Source organism: Stegastes partitus, unplaced genomic scaffold, assembly GCF_000690725.1.
Source record: "Stegastes partitus isolate 25-593 unplaced genomic scaffold, Stegastes_partitus-1.0.2 Scaffold1250, whole genome shotgun sequence".
NCBI lineage: Eukaryota > Metazoa > Chordata > Actinopteri > Pomacentridae > Stegastes > Stegastes partitus.
Genome location: NW_007578981.1, coordinates 192,194 through 211,968, shown reverse-complemented (window position 1 = coordinate 211,968; position 19,775 = coordinate 192,194). Strand labels below are relative to the sequence as shown.

The 19,775-nt window shown below is 41.3% G+C and overlaps 2 protein-coding genes across 3 annotated transcripts; one reads left to right on the top strand and one right to left on the bottom strand.

Moving 5' to 3' along the window:
- The first annotated feature begins 6,041 nt into the window (after positions 1 to 6,041).
- nubp2 (nucleotide binding protein 2 (MinD homolog, E. coli)) lies at positions 6,042 to 11,709 on the top strand. Of its 2 annotated transcripts, none has more exons than XM_008297811.1 (7): positions 6,042 to 6,134; positions 7,484 to 7,599; positions 8,786 to 8,984; positions 9,472 to 9,626; positions 9,995 to 10,105; positions 10,246 to 10,315; positions 10,828 to 11,709. In XM_008297811.1, the coding sequence occupies exons 1-7, from the start codon at positions 6,119 to 6,121 to the stop codon at positions 10,965 to 10,967; spliced, it is 807 nt and encodes a 268-aa protein (XP_008296033.1). In that variant the 5' UTR covers positions 6,042 to 6,118; the 3' UTR covers positions 10,968 to 11,709. The 2 variants fall into 2 exon arrangements, with proteins under 2 accessions (XP_008296033.1, XP_008296034.1); XM_008297812.1 differs by having other exon boundaries at positions 6,076 to 6,134; positions 7,487 to 7,599.
- A 130-nt stretch (positions 11,710 to 11,839) lies between these two features.
- Positions 11,840 to 19,600, bottom strand: atp6v0cb (ATPase H+ transporting V0 subunit cb). Its single transcript, XM_008297810.1, has 3 exons — positions 19,325 to 19,600; positions 14,002 to 14,185; positions 11,840 to 12,916 (listed from the first exon to the last, which is right to left on the bottom strand). Exons 1-3 carry the CDS (start codon positions 19,392 to 19,394, stop codon positions 12,712 to 12,714), a joined length of 459 nt encoding a protein of 152 aa, XP_008296032.1. The 5' UTR covers positions 19,395 to 19,600; the 3' UTR covers positions 11,840 to 12,711.
- Positions 19,601 to 19,775: the final 175 nt, after the last annotated feature.

Sequence of the window (19,775 nt, the reverse complement as noted above, 5' to 3'; positions counted from 1 at the left end):
TTTAATACAAACATTCTTGTCATACAGAGGATGAAGACTTTGGTGGTTCCGTGACTTTTCATCTACAGCCACTGTAAGGTTCATAAGGATGAATTCTAGTAATGTTGGTGGTGCCCCGACTTTCCATGTAATTCCATCAACAGATCAAAACATCAGGTTTAGACCAAATACCATCAGGAACTAGCAGCACCGCCATCAGCTCAGTTGTACTTTGTACTCTGTATTCATTAACAAATGTTAATGCATGGCAGCCTGAACGGTTTGAAACAATGCAATTAGCAAATCAAAGGCTAAGAACACAAGCTGCATGTCTGACCCACTGTTAACTGTTTTTACAAATTCATGCTTCTCTCCTTGTGTGGCAATCGTACTTCTGATAGTATCTCAGGGGATACTGTGCTCTCACTCAAAATTATTACAAAGTGAATATTGAACTTAACCCTCCTATTACCTTCAAATTTACTGACATCTTTTATCCTTGGGTTCAGTTTGACCCCAGCATTTTAAACCTCCAGAAACTATCATTATTAAAATTGTTACCAAAGTTTATGTGTAAATAGCCCTTTAAATAAAACTGAAAAAATTATGTTAGTGACCTATGTAGAGATGTTAAACATTGAATTACCCCAAAGATAATAGGAGGGTTAAGCTTGACTAAAATATATATGTATTGCAAATCAAATCACAAAATGATTATTTACTCAAATCATTCAGCCCTCGTACACAGTAAACATTACACCTGCTCATCATCAGCGTGTGAGCTCTGTCTGTGTGAGTGTCAGGATTTAGCTGGAATCACTGCTGTGTGTAACCTCACACTGGAGACTCTCAGTCTTAACATCCCCTTCGTATGTCTGTTACCAGGATACCTCATTAGACTTTAATTTATTACCCACTTCCACAGAATCAGTGGAACTTGTTTTTCAAGCATGGTTTAAAAAAAAAACAGGTATCAGTATCAACAGCATTCCCTGCAGACAGACTGAGACTTGATGTTTGCTGGGAAAAGCTTGTTCAGCTTGTTCAGCTTGTTGTGGAACAAATCGTGTCTTCACATGTGCAGCAAGCAGTTGTGGAAGAAGTATTCAGATCCTTTACTTAAGTAGAAGTACTATTATAGTAATGTGAAAATACTCCATTACAAGTAATAGTCCTGCATAAAAGGAAGATAACTATTATCAGCAAAATGTATTTAAAGTATTATGACTCTGCTTGATATATTATTGTTATTAGATTATTAATGCCGAAGCAACAGTGTGTCAGCGGCTTGTTACTGTTGAACTACAGTTTTATAAACAGGGAATAAATCTGAGAGGTCATCAGATGATTATTAAAAGAGAAAAGAAGTCAAACAAAGTTCTGATACACAGATCTGTTGTCAGGTTTTGGACTTTTTCTCTAATCTTTCATTTTTTTGGTGAGATATTGGCTTATTTGGACATTTAATGAAATAAAACAATGTCAGAAGTTTAAAGTTATTTTTGTTTTAAATCGTTGCTTGGTGGAGCTGTTAACAACTCATAGACATCTGAAATGTGACCAAAACACAAGAAATCAGAAATCACCAAAACAGCTGAAAACCACTGGTTTAATCTTCAATAGTGTTGTATTTAGTTTGATTATATTTAGTTTTGATTATCCACTGTGTGACCTCTTCATCATATGAAGCAACTTAAGCTGTGAAAACACAAAAGAGGAGAAAGTGCAATATTACTCTTTGACACGTAGTAGAATGGAAGTATAATGTATCATGAAATAACTTAAGTAAAGACCAAATGCCTCAAGATTGGAACTTGATAGAGTACTTGAGTAAATGTACTTAGTTACTTTCCACCATAAAATGTGTGTTTTGGATTACATTTGTATTTTTTGAGAGCTCACTCCTGTCAACTGGCAAACTGATAAATTGTTAATATTACTGAGCTATTGTCTTAGAAACACAATCAAAGTCTGATTAAGGAACTGTCATATTATTATCAAGGCCTTAAATTATTATAACGATCCTTGCAACCTCCACACTCCACTTGTATCCACCCTGCTGTGTTCATTAGGTGTATTACTGTATTCATCAGTTTGTGCTCACCCTGATCCTCCTCCCCGCACAGGCAGTCGCTGATGACACCGAAACCTGCGCTGAGCTCTTCCGGTCGGTCGCAGGAGCAGAAAGACTCCCCCGTCACCGGTACCGTGCCGGGCAGGGCCTCCAACTCGGAAACGGCCGGAGAACCGGTCAGGTAATCCACCTCAGGCTCCAAGTCACTGATCTGGTTGACACAAACAGCAACTTGTAAGTCCATGAACGTGGCCATGGTCCAGGGAGGTTGGCTCGGGAGCAGGGGAAGGAATTATTTCCAGTGAAGGAGCTTGAGGATTGTATTTAATAATTTTTGCAATTCCACTGGCAGCTGTGATGCCTTTTTGCCTTTGGTAAACTGCAGCCAGAGGAGAGTAACGGGTTGCCAAGCCTGGATTGAAAAGTCACAATTTGGCCATGCTGTGCCCTACAATGTAGAGAGCCGAATGAGAGCCCGTATGCCATGTTTCAACTAGATAGCCTCACCCCTAAAAGGTTCGTGTGTGTTATTGGTGAGAGAGGTCATGTGTAAGTAAGTAAAATTAGAAGCCTTCCAAAAATACTGGGCCTCCTGTCCTTGCCTTTGAAGAGCTGACCCGGTCTTGAACACAACCTTTTCAGACGCTGGACAGTCCCAGTGGAAAACTACTGGTAGAAATATTGTCCCAACACTGACAAAAACACTGGATTTAAACATTTCTTATTGGCCATCATATATCATGAACCATTCTATATCTATTTTATATGAATTCCCCATCTCCACTTCAGCTAGCAGTGTGCAACCCAGTTTCATCTTTTGTTGCACCTTACGAACCCCAGTACCTCACCTGTGGCCTCGTCTGTCCCTCCCACTCTTCCGTGTCTGATGTCTGGATCATTGCCATGACATCTGTCTCTTGCCGTGGTTCACTCCAGGCCAAATGCAGAGCCCGGCCATTCCTGCCTCTCCTCAGCATGGCGGCCCTGTGGACAGACAGCAAACCCAACACAAACACCGGATGACCAGGTGGCATATGTACAGGAGGCCGTTCACCCGTTTATTTATGTCAACTAAGGTCAGTGTTAAAGCCCTAGTTCACATCTGAGGTCAGATTCATTTTTGACACACTCTTAGCAGGTTATATTCAAGATAATTCACAACATGTCATCTCTGGAGACTTTATATAGTAAGGTTAAGGTGAAGACCTATAAATATTATATTATATTAGAGATAAACCTAACAAATCCATGCAATTTAAGGAAAACACACAAAATAACCTGCTGTTCTGGGCTGAAGAGGGTTTTCTGGTGATTAACAGCAGCCTGATTTAGCTAAATATGACTTAAGGTCTCAAACTAATTAAAATATGTTAAACCAGAAATAAGAGCAACTTGAATGTCTTATTTCTTTCTTTACAGTGGCAGCTTTTACAGGCTGACTGATGACTTTTATTGCGCAATGTATTTTGTTTTTTTTTTCCTCAGAAAGACACAAAAACATTCCTTGCATTTCCAACTTTCTGCTTAGAAAAGGTATGAGCTGCTTCACATTGCCGCCACGTTTCTCAGATGTCTCACGAACATGATTGACAACTGAAATTAGGTCAGTTAAAACCGTGAATAGCAAACAGTCACTGTAGCCATTCTGTCAGCTCAGCAGACTTCACTGACATTCATCACCAGCTCTTAGAGTTTGCATGAAGCTGCAAAACATCCTTGCAAGGAAACATTTGCAGCCACCTTTGTGTGTGAGCTTGCCTGTGTGTGTCTATCAGCCCCATATGCCACAGTTGGCAGCAGGGAGTGTTTCCACGCACTTGTTCCACCTTTAACCCAACCCTCTGCTCTGCCGCCGTGACAGCTCGTCTGTTAGATGGACACAGATAAGGTCGCCTGACCTGCTCACTGCAATGTGCACCAGCGATTTTAATACCTTATTCTGCTTTGATAGCATGTGACAGATGAAGTTGAGATTATTTTTTAGTGATTTCAGAGAAAAAGCAGCATTGTTAAGCTGGTTCTGTCATGAAACGCACTGTTACAAAGTTTACGTTCACTATCATGACTGTAAAGAACATTATTTTAGTTCTTAATTGGGCATTTTTGGGAACTCCACAACATTTTCTAGGCTTTATTACTGATATATTGACAAAAAATAGAACTGGCTGATATGCAAGCTTTTTAAAAATCCCTCTTTGTTGAACTGCTTCCCATTTTCACTGTCAGGAATCAGTGAAATTAATTGACTTGCTGTCAGTGTTTTGCTTTTCTGAAATGTGTCTCTGTTTAAAAAAGAAGAGAAGAAAAAGTCTCATAAAAGTTCAGAATACTAGAGATAATGTTGATTTACTCTGTACTGTACAGCTGACAGTTCAAGCCCTAAGCAGAGTCTTAATTTCCTGAACATGCTGCACCTCGACCTGATAACATGTCTTGTTAATACCAGAACTGAACACAGCAGCTGGTTGCTGCTTTGCAAGCAGGTGCAGGAGATGACTGCCATTAATTTAGATTAGTTAGTCTGGAGCTAGTCTTGTTTTAATTGGGCCTTACCCTACATACTGTAGCTGCATCATGAGTACCGAGCAGTCGAGGAACAAGTTTGTCAGCTGCTGTGTTGATGGATGTGATAATAATGCATTTGACTCTGAACTGTGAGATCAATATGAGTTACGATTATGAAATAAAAATGTTGAAAATCTCTCTGTTGTGAAATCAAATCACTTTTTTAGGGTCCGGCTCAGAGTTTCTGTTCTCATGCAACAGAATCTGATCCTCTGTTCACAACGTCAGTGCAGTAAGACCATCTGTAATTCTCACTGTGAGTCATTCTAGATTACATTATCTACTGGATATGTAAACCTCCCAGCAAGATCTGGTTGTATGATCAGCAAATACTCAACTGCAGTTTCACTTGAAGTTTGCTTTGTCATTACTATATACTAAAACACAACCACACACACGCTGTTTAACAAGACTACATCATTCTTAACAGGAACGGTGCTCTTACCTTACAGCAGTCTTCCTGTACACTGTCTTGCAGTGGCTCATTTCAATGCCAGTGTGTCTCTATATCCAACTGGGTGACAGGTGCAGTTTGCACTCTGTCCCACTTCCAGGCCACATAGACATAAACATTACCTCTCCACGCCTCCTTCCTGTGCTTATTGGATAAGAAGTTGCAGAGGAGGAGTTTATGTTAATTTGCTTAGTTACCTTTACCTACGTAGCTGGGGTAAATGGGATAATAACTGTGGCCTATTTCCAAATGAGGCATCACGTGAAGTGTGCTGACTTGTTAAAACAATGAGCTTTCATAGTGTGGTTGGTATTTGGTGATATTGTTCAGACCTAAAACACTGTAGATTTGATTTATTACATTTACTTTGACATCAGTATTTTCTTATTCTGCTTCCTATTATTTTGTTGAAGCAGGGTTCATAGTATTTAGAATTAGGATTTTGTAATAATCAGACAAACAGTATAATATTACATTGACCCATTTAAAGTAACAACTTTTGAGCCAAAGTGCTTTTCAGTTTGGAAATAAGAGGGGCACCACGAATTAACCTACCAAGTTTAAATATTGAGCTTAAGATCTTTATAACGATGTGGATTTACGTGAGCAATTTAAATACCAAGGATTAAAATGATATAAAATCCAATTATATATGACTAGAATAAATATTAAGGCTAGGTCTACAGTGGCACTAATCAGTCAGATTAAGTTGACTAATTTAGAACAAAAGCCTACCAAAAATACACATGAAAAACCGACATGTCTGAGGATTCCCTAAGAGCAAGTTTTATTTATTTATGTATTTATTAATTCATCTTTTACTTTTTAACTATTAATGTAAATATTAAACTGCTCAAAGACAAACGTTTGACGATTTGGGGTGCACCTGAATGCACCGTAATTCCTTCCGGCAGCCTATTGGTTGGTCTTCAAGAGGGGCGGGACCAACAGGCATCACGTGTTGTGTGATTGGTCGGTGGCGTGTGACGATCCCGGCAGTTGTTGATTCTTTTGCCGGGTGCATGTTGTAGCCCTGAATCCACAATATGGACCAAAATAACGGTAAGTCGAGGATACTGTCAACATTTTATTTTTTAAACAGAGGATTTGTTATTACTTGTAGCTTGTTCATTCTTACTGTATCTGTGTTTCTTCAAGCGAGGGGGTAGCAGCTGATAGTGAACTTAGCTAACTGGTTAGCAGAAGCTAACTGCTCAAGTTTTGAGGCATATTCAAGTGTGTCACCGGTTCAAACTGCTAATGTCTGCCAGAGATGCAAATATCCTTCATAACTGACCAAAAGGTTTTCCTATCCTCAGAGAAGCAAGACAAATATATAACTTAGTTAACACTTACGCACTTATGGTGAACTTGTGACCTCGGCTGATGAAACTTGACCGTCGTCACTAACTGCGACACTGTTCTCCAAACCAGAGGCGTTTTCAGGATCTCGTCACATTGGGGGCTTCACCCGGGCCAGCAGTTTGGAGATTTTAACCTGATAATTGCGCAATTTTCAACATATTTCCGAATAAAAATAAATATAAGGTGTGAGACACTGCTCTAGGCAAAGTAAGCTCATCCTACTTTCTTTCTGTGCCATATTAACATCACAGAGTCCAGGCAGAGTGTTTAGTAACACACAGGCTCAAACTGTGAGCCTTGACATCACTCCTGTTTATGAGGATTTACAGCTATAGTTACATGTAAAAATGTGCCTTGGACATACTTGTTTCCTTAACTTTTCTTTCAGAGTAAATTTGGTGATCAACCTTTTAGATAGTCTAGGAGAAGAGATGCAGGTGCTGGTGATGAGAAAACGTCCCATAACTCAATACCCCAAATAAATAACTGATAATAAACACAGCAAATCTGCTCTGTGTGTACAAAAACATTGTCTACAGTGTAATCCTGACTTATCTAACTATAAGAACTTACAATAACAACAATAACATTTGTTTTTATTGCTACTTGGCTGCTTGTGTAGTTATGGGATGGACCCGTACACATAATAAAGTCACTGCTGCAGTCCTGCTGTGAAACTGAAAAATCTCAGCAATAATTCACTTAACTTGACTGTAAAATTATTCCAAACCTTTTTTAGTCAACTTCATCACATTATTTTTTAGGAGCCTTAATTTGATTAGAATGTCAGGTAAACAGATGTAGAGATGTTGTTTTATTATTCCTAATTATGTTTAAAAACAACACAAACAAACAAACAAAAAACTATTTAGATCTGATGCCATAGCCTGTAGAAGCCAGGTCAAACAACACTACAGGTCAGAACCTTGCTTCTGATCCACTGCTCCACAAATCCACTACTTTTAAACTTTTTAGGCAGGTTTTCATGAATCTGTTGTGCTCATGGTGATGTAACCCATTTCTTTCTGTTCTATTTATATACAAAGAAGGAAACCTGTCCCATGTCCAGCGTGTTGTGCTGGTGCTGTCAGGGAAGGGCGGTGTGGGAAAGAGCACCATCACCACAGAGTTAGCTCTGGCTCTCCGGCACGCTGGAAAGAAGGTGAGCTCCATGATCGCATGTGCCACAGAACACAGTAGGGTGTCCATGTGTGCTGATATGCCATTATCCTATTAAAACATGGAGAGGCATTAGGAAATAGACTATACCTGATTATAATGCATGTATAAATGCATTACTTTCAAAAATATGTATTAAATAGTCACCGTGTTGCTTAGTCTTACACAGCTGCAGCAGTCACAGTCATTGTTACTATCAGCACTTATCAGATTTGTTACCCGCTGTACTAAGGCTGAACAAATAATATATTATTAGAATTCCAATGAAGTATTCACATTGCAAAAGCTGCAGTTTTCAATAAAGGTACCACTGTGCAAAAGGGACGCCATCGTTTTTACATTTGTTTAGTTAACAAGAAATGCAAAAATCGCCATTCCTTTTCTGTCGTTGCTTGTACTACAACTGCAACCCGTCAAAATAATCACGGTTTGATATTTTTGTGTATCATTTAGCTCTGCTCTGTCCACAATACCTGACTGTGTTCATGTGAATGTGTATAAATGGGCAGCATATACAAATATTTTAAACTGAATGAAAATATAAATACTAAAGGCAAATGGTGTTCTTTTCTGACTTAGAGGAAAAGTAAAAATGTAATGTCTTGGTTAGAAAAGGGTTAAATGTAGCTGAACATGTAGGACAAAGTTGTTGCGCTGTTTGACTGGTGCCACATTTTCAACCACTGAATTAATAAACTAAAGGACAACAATCAAAAAGCGAACCAGCACACAAACACTCCATTGACCGGTGACGATGAAAAGCCACCTTAAAAAGCAGCTTTATTCAAATGACATGATGCCACAGATAACAGGAGAAAGATGAGAACGCGCTGTTGGCTGCTGGATGCTGACGTGGTGTCACTTAAGGGCTGTAACCGGATGCTTAAATGTCCACAACGCCCCCATTTGTTGTCTAAGAAGTCGTTTCAGACAACATGGTACGACAGACAATCTGCCACATGATGCTCTGAATGGACGTGTATATAAATGTGACATCAGGTGATCCTGTCTGCCAAACTTCTCTCACACTTTAGCGTCCATTCTGTTGTAGAGACGCTGTGTGTTGGAACTACACATTCTCTTCTGTTTAGAAAGGATGGATAGACTTGAATTAAATATCAAATGCTATATTTAAGTTTTTATTCAACATACACAACTCTGCTCATCAGGTTGGCATCCTGGACGTTGACCTGTGTGGGCCCAGCATTCCTCGCATGCTGAATGTAGGCCAGACCGACGTGCACCAGTGTGACTCAGGCTGGGTGCCGGTTTACACTGATGCCCAGAAGAGTCTCGCCCTCATGTCCATAGGCTTCCTGCTGGAGGACCCAGATGACGCAGTGGTGTGGAGGGGGCCCAAGAAAACAGGTATACAAGTCCGCTACTCATCGATGACAGATTTTAAGAGCTCTGCCATGTGGGCACGACCCTCACTGGGACGTTCTGTGCCGGTACACACTGGTAGACACTCACACATTACGACCATGGCTTAATATGCTGCTGATCCTTCTGCTGATGTGCTGCCAGAAAAAGCTGAGACTCTCCTGTACTGCACAAGTCCTCTAAAAGGGGCACTGTGGTATCTGGCACCAAAAGCGTCAGAGCCTTTAAATCCTAAAAAGTGCAACCAGGAGCACTCCATAAGCCTTGCCTTCTAACACATCCCTGACCTTAACATGAGAAATTATTACAAAATATTTAACGTTATTTGCTTCATCTGTGAGTATTCAAATTATTCTGTCACCTCGATGCTTATTTTAGCATCACCTGGTAGCAAAATGATTAAAAACACTGTTTGTTTTATCACAAACTCGCATCGCTCCATCTAATTTCCTTGTCACGTCCCGTCCTGCAGCTATGATCGGCCAGTTTGTGTCAGATGTAGCGTGGGGAGAGCTGGACGTGCTGCTGGTGGACACGCCACCTGGGACGTCTGACGAGCATTTGGCTGTGCTGGAAAATCTTAAAAAACACCGAGTGGACGGAGCCGTTTTGGTCACGACACCTCAGGTACACTTTAGGCTCCAACCCAACTCCACTCAGGTGGAACTAAAGCACATATTTGGCAGAGAAAGAGGACGTTCACACTGATAAGAAGCACTCAGAAGTGTAGCTTTTCCTCAATAGGCATGTGGAGCAACGCGAAGGGGAAACTGTACAATGCTGTGCCTCTGTTGAGTAGGATTGACTTGTATTATGTTATGCTTAAATCCTCATTTTTGTCATCTTTATGCACAGAAAAATGCATGTTCTACTCGCACAGAGCAGCACAGCACAGTCAAATTAGCTGGGATTGTTGTGTGTTTTGTAGATACACTATCAAGAAACCTCTGCAAGATGCATGACAGTCTGAAAATCTCATCTTTTGTTGGCTACAGGCAGTATCGACCGGCGATGTGAGAAGAGAGATCACCTTCTGTAAGAAGACAGGAGTGAAGATCCTGGGCATTATAGAGAACATGAGCGGCTTTGTTTGTCCACACTGCTCTGTGAGTGAATACATCCTCATGAAACTGTAGTTAATGTGTCCATTTGTGACAGACTTTAACTGATTAGATTAAAAAAATATACACGTTTTACATTCAGCGTAGCCAGACTGTGTGTTTTAATAAATAGTTCTCTTTTCCAGGAATGCAGCAACATATTCTCAAAGGGTGGAGGAGAGGAGCTGGCCAAACTGACCGGATCAGTATTCCTAGGTGAGCTCAGTGGCGGTGAATTATTTGTAATGTTTACTCGCAGCCACAAGGTGTCAGAGCACGCTGTGAATGCACGTCATTCCTCAGCCACCATTCATGATTCTGGAGGCATTTACATCACTGCCATGCTGCTAAAATGGTCGATTTCAGTGCAGCAGCAGCAGCAGCAGGTTTGAAAATACCTGGTTGAAAGGTGTGATGCATAATAACCAATAATTCATGGTTAAATGATCATATAGTGGTTATCTGCCTTGTGTGCACATCAATCTCAAGTACTGATGCTGTGAATTCAGCTTAGACTGTGGCAGTGAGAAGGCAGATGTGTGACAGCGCTGCGTAGCTTCAGCCTGCAAAGGAAACCACACTGTAATCAGTTCAAATGTGTTGTTTGTGATAAGTCAGCAGCCCTGAACAGACATGTGATTCCCCTACTGTTTTGAGTGCTACTTTCAACTCTGTGATGTGTAGGAAGTGTGATATTATCTGAGTCTTCTTTGTCTTCTTCATTTCAGGCTCTGTGCCCTTGGACCCTCTTCTCAGCACCAGCATAGAAGAAGGCAAAGACTTCATACAGTCGTTTCCTGACAGTGCCACCTTCAGCGCCATTAGCAGCATTTCTCAGACTCTGCTCAGCAGCCTCCAAACAGCTTGAGTCAGGATTTTTTTTTCTACTCAAAGTTGTGCTTGTACCATAATGCAGAACTGTCACTTTTGTAGATGTCGCATTTTTACCTGTATAGATAAACATGATATGAAACATTTCCTGTCGTCACAGCTTTTGTTATTTAAAATGTGTCTGCTCGCGTCACAACACGGACTGTGTGCAGTCATCTCTTACTGCTGCAGTTGCAGATCTCGTGGTGTGAAGATTGTCAGCTCTCGCCGCAGAATGGAACAGGGAGAGAGGAACAGAGTCAAACTCAGCTAATCTTTGGTTTTTTTTGTATGTAATTTTGCAACAAAACGGTAAGTCATGCTGCGTGCATGAGATTGGCTGCATCACAGTAACATATGCAGCACTGAAGACAGTAGACTTTGTGTTTAGAGGCCAGTCAAATCTAAGTTGGAATCTTCTTTAATTCAGTTGTGAAAACATTCACGTCGACACATCAGGATAACTTCAATACCAGTGATAATACAGGATTGTAGATTGGCGCTTCAGTAAAATGCGTCAGCAGCAGTTCCATTTTCAGAAAATGAACTCCAGATCAAATTGGACCAGTCCTGGTATGAAACTAGGCCAAACTTGCATACTAATCTCCCTGGATTCCTACTGCATGCTACAAACGATATGTTCTGTAGTGTCAAATTGTTTTGGAGGGCATATGTGACAGAAAACTTTCTTTTTTTTTTTTGGATCTGGATTAAATCTTCTGAAACTAGCCTGCTCCTCAGGTTCATATTCCAACAGCAACAAAACACTGAAACCCATGCAGGATTTTAATGGCTGGAATGTGGAAGAGATGAAGTACAGCCACAGATGAAAGGGGAGGGGGAGGTGAATAAGATGGAGAGGAGATGAAATGTGGAAAATTACACTTGTGAGACCCAGCACGGGGCACACACACCTTTAATGCAAACAGCAGTACTACAGGAAAAACACTGAAGTTTGAGAATGTTTGCGTAATGATTAGAATACAGCTACACACAAAACTCCCACTCCACCATCAACATACTAAAGGCAGTCTTAATTATTTAACCAAGAATTACATCCAGAGGAAATCCAACCACTTATCACAATTAACCCACAGTGCATTAAATCTATCTATATAGATATTTATATGTCTGTATATATATATATATTTATATATATGTATATATCCTGGGGAATTAGAGACGTTTGCTGCATTAAACAGTTCAATGAACAATTTCTTATAAATAAAATCAGTGGAAAAAAATCTTTAGTCCATACACATTTCTCTTTACAAATAGATCCTCAAGATTAATGCAGAAATTGTGTCAACTCCCGAGTTGATATGGGAGGAGAAAAAGCTGTGTGGCCCTTTGGTCAGCTCTCTAAGACCAGAGACCAAGCTGCCTCAGCTGGCCTCAAAGCCTGAAATAAGTGGAGGGAAAAAAGGAATCTTCATCATACAATTGTTTTTTTTTTGTTTGTTTTTTTTTAAACACACGCACGCACACACACGCGCACACAAAAGACAGACAAATCACTACATTGCGCATTTACAAGTTGACTATCAAACTGGGACGACTGTACACATTGTTGAGATAAGACCATATTTATGGAGCCATTTTAATTCATTTTTTCCCCGCCTTCACTTCTTTCATCTTGCGTGGCAGAAATTTTTCTCTTTTTTTCCCCTCCCCCTTCGTTTTACACTTTTTCTCCAGCAGCAACGTAAAGGACTGATCTTGTAGTGGAGATGTTTGGGTGTTTATTTCGTGGAGAGAATGAGGGCAACGATGAGCCCGTAGAGACCCAAGACCTCAGCAAAAATCAAGATGAGGATCATGCCCACAAAAAGCCTTGGCTGTTGAGCTGTCCCCCTCACGCCTGCGTCGCCGACGATGCCAATTGCGAAGCCTGCTGCCAGCCCGCTGAGGCCCACGCTCAGCCCTGCTCCCAGGTGGAGGAAACTCCTACACAAACACAGGGACAAGCGTTAATCAAGATGTTGATGAGCACTTGATCAAGTGATCAGGGTTGACAATTGAAACGAGGGACAGGATCTGAGAGCATCTCTGTTCAGTGTCTGTAATGCATGATGGTAACCAGTGGTCTTTCATACAACAGAGCAGAAAAGCTCTTCCGCTCTTGAGCTTGGACTGAGTTTTCCCAGCTGGAATCAGTCTGCAGCTTATATTTAACCGAATCAGTGGGACTTCTGCTTGAGAGAAACAGAATATCTCATCCTAGTGATGCTCATTATTTTCTCTGGAAGTCGATCGCCTATTTTTTTTTGACAGGAAGACATACAAAAAAATGGGAGGTAGCAAGGAAAACACTTGCAGTAGAAGTCCAGCCGGCCGAGAATCAAACCAGGGACTCCCTGGCATTTGTACCTTGAACCACTTGTCCATCGGGTCACCCAGATTTGCTCCTACTCTTAAATTAAATGGCAGTAAGATGTTCAAGAATTAAGCCTGGTGCTATTACACAACTCTGTGCAGTGAAACTATAAGTAAACAAGTTTAAAAGGTCATATGGCAACATTATGAGACTTCTTTCATTTCTTTGTTCAGTGTACTCGTCTAAACTGCACATCAGTGCCAACACAGGACCCACATCCTGAGTTTCTGAGGTGATGTGGCCAGATGAAAACTGCAGTTGCTGAGATGTACTGGTTGTTCTTGTCAGTCAGTTTACGAGTATGACTGTCATTGATTTATGAGTTCATGATTAATGTACCTAACTTATGGTGGAGCTACACGAGAGACATGACAATATTTAAACATTTTAGTAGGAAAAGAGGCATTGGTCAGTTTAGGGGGATTTGTTGATACTAAGACAGCAAAGTCATCTTAACATCTGTGCACTGGTTTTGTCTTTTTATTATGGCTTATGCTAAGCCTGACACATGACATGACTGAATCCCTACTGGTTGGAACAGACTACGTGAGGCTCTCCTTCACACTTCTGCTCATAACTAGAAAGTTGCTTTCGAGATGCATCAACCAGTAAAAGGGAAATGTGTGAACATGTGACTGTGGTCATTTGAACTCACTTGTACAGGGTGATCTTGTCTGAGATGTTGTTGGCAATCAGCACTGCTACTACCAGGCCGTAGATGGCTATAATACCCGCCATGACCACGGGGATGATTGACTTCATGATGAGCTCCGGCCTCATCACAGACATGGCAGCAATACCTGTACCGCTCTTAGCTGTGCCATAGGCAGCTCCCAAGGCTGGAGGGAAAGACAGAGAAGATAATTGTTTAAAAAAAACCCAACAAGACAGCAGACTGGACAGCACAGGCTACAAGGCGAGCTCCAATAGGCTAGCGGCCTGATGACGGAAACCAGAGGGCACAGCTGAATAATGAAGCAGAAGTGAAATAAGAGATGGAGCAATAATACGACACAACTGTTACAGTTTCTGTTCCCCTTGAAAATCCAACATGGCTTCACCTGGGGAATTCTTATTGTGTTTAAAGGGAAACAATAGGTCACCAGTTCTATTCATGCAGGAGCCATGCGACCAAAAGGCGGCATTTTCACACATTTCGTCATTTCATCTCAAACTGATTCAGCCAATGCCATTTGCACAGTTAACGCTGCCAGAGTTGTAAATCACTCTATGATTGAAAAAAAAAAAAATCATTAGGTTTCTGGCACACATGGAACTGCAGTCACAAAAAAAAACAGAATACCAGAGACAGTACCAGTGCTGGATAGATACCGGGGGGGTAAGACACTAGCAGTTCATGCTCCTGCAGCATCTGCTGTGTGCTATATCCAGCCCATACTAGTCCCTGTGTAGCATCACTGTAATGTACTGGGGGAGGAGAAGGAGGAGAACTAAAAGCTTTATCAGCAAGTTTAGCTCCATCGGTCTGTGACGCTGAGGAGAAAGCACAGTGCCACCTGCGTCACACAGCCAAGTGGCAGGAGCAAGAGTGAAAGAGAAGATCAATAATTCTCCGGGTCTAAAATTAGAAACCAAAAGGAGTACGGAACAGCAGCCATCCATTAACAGCTGGTTGTAATTCTGCGCGACAACAAAGACGCAGACAACTTGCAGGTGAGGTGAGTGAGTCATTTGTAAATATCCGACAAAGCCTGTCAGAGCAGGGCAGTACGTCACAAATCAGATACGGGCTGAGTTGACAGGACTTCCTCGTGTCAGAGACGTGAGCAATAACCTGGAGATCAATGCAGCAAAACGCAACGTCTAATATACTGGTGGCTAATGTATGTGCCATCATGTTCCTCACTTCCACTATGCAGCGACATTAAACACCTATTGACATGCAAGTTATTCTAGAACATCGATTTTTTTTTTTTTTTTACAGATTTACAGATGCGACTTTGATGCTAAATATTACCTTTGTCCTCGTATGTAGTTGTTATGTTACTTATAAACAGAAGTCAAAGTGTCCATTTAACAGTCAGTAAGTCCCATGTAACTGAACCAAACATAACTATCCTGCAAGACAATACCAACAAAACCCGTACCCTTACATTTATGTGGATGCTTATGCTCTTATGCTGACCATGTCCTATTAATGCCGTGTAAACAAGGCCTGGCAATGTCATTTTCTTGGCTCTTCATAGGCAACATACTGATGATTAAATCTGAAAAGTCTCCTGAGAGATCATCTTGGGAGGCAGCCTTGTGCATACAGCCCGAGGTGTCCCGTAGAGCATTTCCTCGTTTCTTGCGTTCAAGCAAGCCTGAAGACGATTGTGGTTAACTGTAAGACTAGCTGTGAGGCTTTCTGGCAAATGGATGTAGAGGCAGACAGGGAGAAGATGCAGGACAATCTTCAAATGTGCTCATGGCAGCCGGCCACGTTCCCAACTGCTCGTGCTGATTTATCACCAGACTGATGCTATCCGTAAAGGTTAAATCACTCGTGTCCATCTACAGAGGTGTGTCAGTGCAACTGGCCACTTTTTTTTTTGCAAGCCACAAAAAAAGCAAATGAAAAACCGTCTTATTTTTTATTTTGACTTTGCAGAAGTCGTTTTGCTGGTGGACTACATGCTTTAACTCCAACACAAACTATGCCTACTGCAGCAGCTAATCACAAAAAAGGAACAATATGGCACACCCAATTAAAACTTCATCCAAAACAATCCTTGTAACATAAGAGGACTTGAATGTGGAGAGAAAAAAAGCAAGTTCCTCCAAGCATCTGTTTCTTTCTACCATTCAGCCATCCACTGATGCTGAGCGTAACAAGTTACCGTCAGTAATGCTATCCTTCGACTCCTCCTTTGTCGGTATGCTTGGCCTCACTGGGGTGTGACAGGTGAGGCTTGATACAGAAACACTGGAATCCTTATTCACTGTCATTCTGTCCCCACGATTAAAGGTCTGATGTGTGGCAGGGCGGTTTCTGCAGTGGTGTGGCACAACCTCTGGGTTTTAATCCTAATCCCCACAGCTTAGGTAAAGAGCTTTTACCCCTTTTCTTTTTCCCCCCCTGCAGAATATTTCATATATGGGATGCCCGTGTGACGTCTTGTGATGTCAGAGCAGGAGGTGCCTCCAGTCAGGGATGATCCTGCGAGCAAAATGCCCACGCATCCGACAGCAGATTGGTCTGCTCTGAGTAGTGGGTAAATGGGGAAGTGTTGGTTTTAGGGAACAAATATCAGAAATAAAAGACAATATCAGGAAGATATTGTGAAGAGCAATATGAAACTATTTGTCAGCCTAACAAAACTGCATATCGGCTATGCAATATGTACAGAAAGGAGGCTAATTGTAGAAATTAAAGAGACCTGCTGACTAATCCATTGCATCACAAGCTCAAATCTGTCAAGAGCACATATGCTGCCATCGCCAATTACACCTCTCCATCGAAGAGCGAGAGAAAGACAATGTGAATTAAAGGTCAAGTAACTGAAGGCACTGTTTAATAGTGACTAAGCAGAAAATAATTACTGAATTGATGACAAATTGTTTGCAGGCTATCCTATTAGGAACATGGGTGCCTACAGCTGCACAGGAAACTGACTGCAGAGCAAAAGATGCAGTTTCAAGCAGCAAGCACAGGCGTATCTTAACTTGTGGTCAGCTGACTAAGGTCATTTATCAATCATGTCAGTTGTTAAGAACATAAATTTGCATTATATTTGAACTGTTCTTGTTATGACAGCAAAGTAAGACAAGTTTCTGTAGCAAAGCCATCAATGAGCGTCGTGGTATTACACCCGTGGATAATGACACCTTGTGAGTGTCACCTGCTTTGAGGCAGGAATCTCTTAAGGCTGTCCTCTCAACCATCACTAGACCACTAAAACAATGCAACATCACCTGACACCGGGAGTCACAGCAACTTACAGTCTGTTCCTATAAACTGTCTCTTACTGTAAATGTGAAACTTTTCGCTTGACTAGAATAAGGGAGTTGTTTTTCTTCCCCATCCACCTATTTTGATGAATTTGTGATGCTTGAAGTGCAGCCAGTATTCCAATTTGTGTGAGCTGCAGACAATGACATGTAAGAGGCACAAGTAACTCCACAACGCTCTAACATTCTTCAAGCTGAAGCCTTTATCATCAAGTGTCCCTGTTTGTCCCACCACCACGTCCCTTCTTTGTGCCAGCATGATCCCCTCCCTACTAGCTAATTCCCCAGCTGTCACTTCTTCACCACCACAGACTAGTATTACTGCTAACCTCATAGGCTGCCACCACACCATTTCCGACACATTAAACTTGATCTACCACACAAACAGGACCGACTTTGGCATTTTGCTGCTGCTCATTTCAAAGTAGGCTGTACAACAATAAAAAAATAAATAAAAATGTTGCTGTACCATGGGACATAACATCAACTGTATTACATTGTTGTGCTGCCTGTGTTAAATCAGCAATTACTACTCGGTCATATTTCTCTCAGAACTTGCTTAAGCACCTGAGCTGAAAATCTGAGGTTTGAGAACGCCTCTAAAGATACCTCTACATAGATTAAGATCTTAAACAAGCGCCAATGATTTGCAATGCCTCTCAATAAAAACTAGGTGCCACCCACCACAGTAAACAAGCTAGTTCTGCCAAGCAGCCTCCAGCTACAGCAGGTTAAGCCGTCTGTAGGTTTTCAGTTGCTAGCTTGTTGATTTTACACTGGAGCTGCACCCATCACGGCAGCCATTCTCGTCACATGTGGACATTTTTCTGTGACAGGGAATACCACTGGCTTATGATACAGCTCTTGCTTTGGTTTAAAGAAGACAAATAGTAAACTAGGACAGAATCTAGAAAACAAGCAGTCTCAAAGTTCACTTCCTTCTTTGAGTACAAATACCATGACATCACTAGTGTTTAACCTGATTTACTTTGTTTTAAAAAAAACAACAACAACAACTATATAGCTTCCTTGTAGAGATGCAAGTCGTTAACTTTACAGTTTTAATTAACATTAACATAAGATCAGTAGCCAGATGGCAACCCCAAGTCAGAAGTCCCATCATGTGATAATCATGTGACCTTGTGTCATTCCTTTGAGGAATAAGGAAGTCAACCAGCTGATCGTGCTTTTCAGTGGTCATATAAGTTATAGCAGAGTGCGGGTTTTAACCGAAGATAACTTGCATAAAATTAGATGTCTCACCACAGATTTGACAGATGCAAACAATTTCCGTGGGAAAATATCAATTTAACTTTTCAAGTTAATGTCATTGGTTAAAGATCTCCGCTTTCAGGCATTACATAATTTAGTATTCAGCTTCCCACCTATTATTCAACACTTGTAAACCTTTCATGCACTAGTGTGGTATTCCGTACGAAAGGTGGGAATTAACCTAAGCTGACTCCTGCTAAATGCAGCAAGCTAACGAGCAGCTGTGTCGGGAGTGAATGAAATACATTAGAATACTGTAAGATTGAACACTATTGTTACCGAAAAGGGGCATTGCTTTAATAGTAAAGTTCCCATAATTGATCACTGGGCAGCAATCCCCGTCCTGCAGTCTCCCTTTAGATAAAGCACATTGGTAAATCGAAAGAGGCTAACGTCAAAGCTAACATATGTAGTCGTCATCAGCTAGCTAACTAGACCTCACTAGTCTTTGCTGATTGAAGCTGGAACAAAAAGGCTAGGAGCTAGAACTGTATTAAATAACAAGCATCACCTAGATATCAGCATGTCACTGTTAAACCAAAGCCACTAGCTGCATAGCTAAGTTTAAAGACATGACAGCACAAGATTAGCATTGCGACGTTAGCATGTGCTAGCGGATGGCTTTCATAAGTGAGCTACAAGGCGAGCACCACGGTAGACAATTAATTTAAGCAGAAAGGAATAGCAGCGAACAGCAGCATGTTGTAGCTAAGAAAGAGATTAAATAGAAAAGACGATCGTGTGATATTTACCGCTGAACACCATAGCCGCAGAGGCGCCCATCACTGCGAAGAACGGGGAGTATTCGGGGCTTTCGGCCATTCTTTCTCAAACAACAACGTACAATATAAAAATAAACTAAATATACAAAATTAATTCTTTCTGGTGAGTCCCAAAAAATCGCACTTGACGAAAACCTATCGAAGGCCACGGGCTTCACACGCAAAACCGAGTATACCAGGAACCGTCTGAGCACCTAACTAGCAATGTAAACGGAACAGTCACGACTCTTGTGATAAATACCCGGCGCAGCAGCACAAAATGGCGAAGCGGAAAATATCACCTGACTGGCCGTACGGATAAAACCTATCACTGACTGGGTGTGGGGGGGCGCAGTAAAACAAAGTTCGTTTATGATGTACTGTGCCTCGCTGAGGATTTATAAAACAAGAAGTGCGGTTTTAAAATAACAAATGAGCTTTT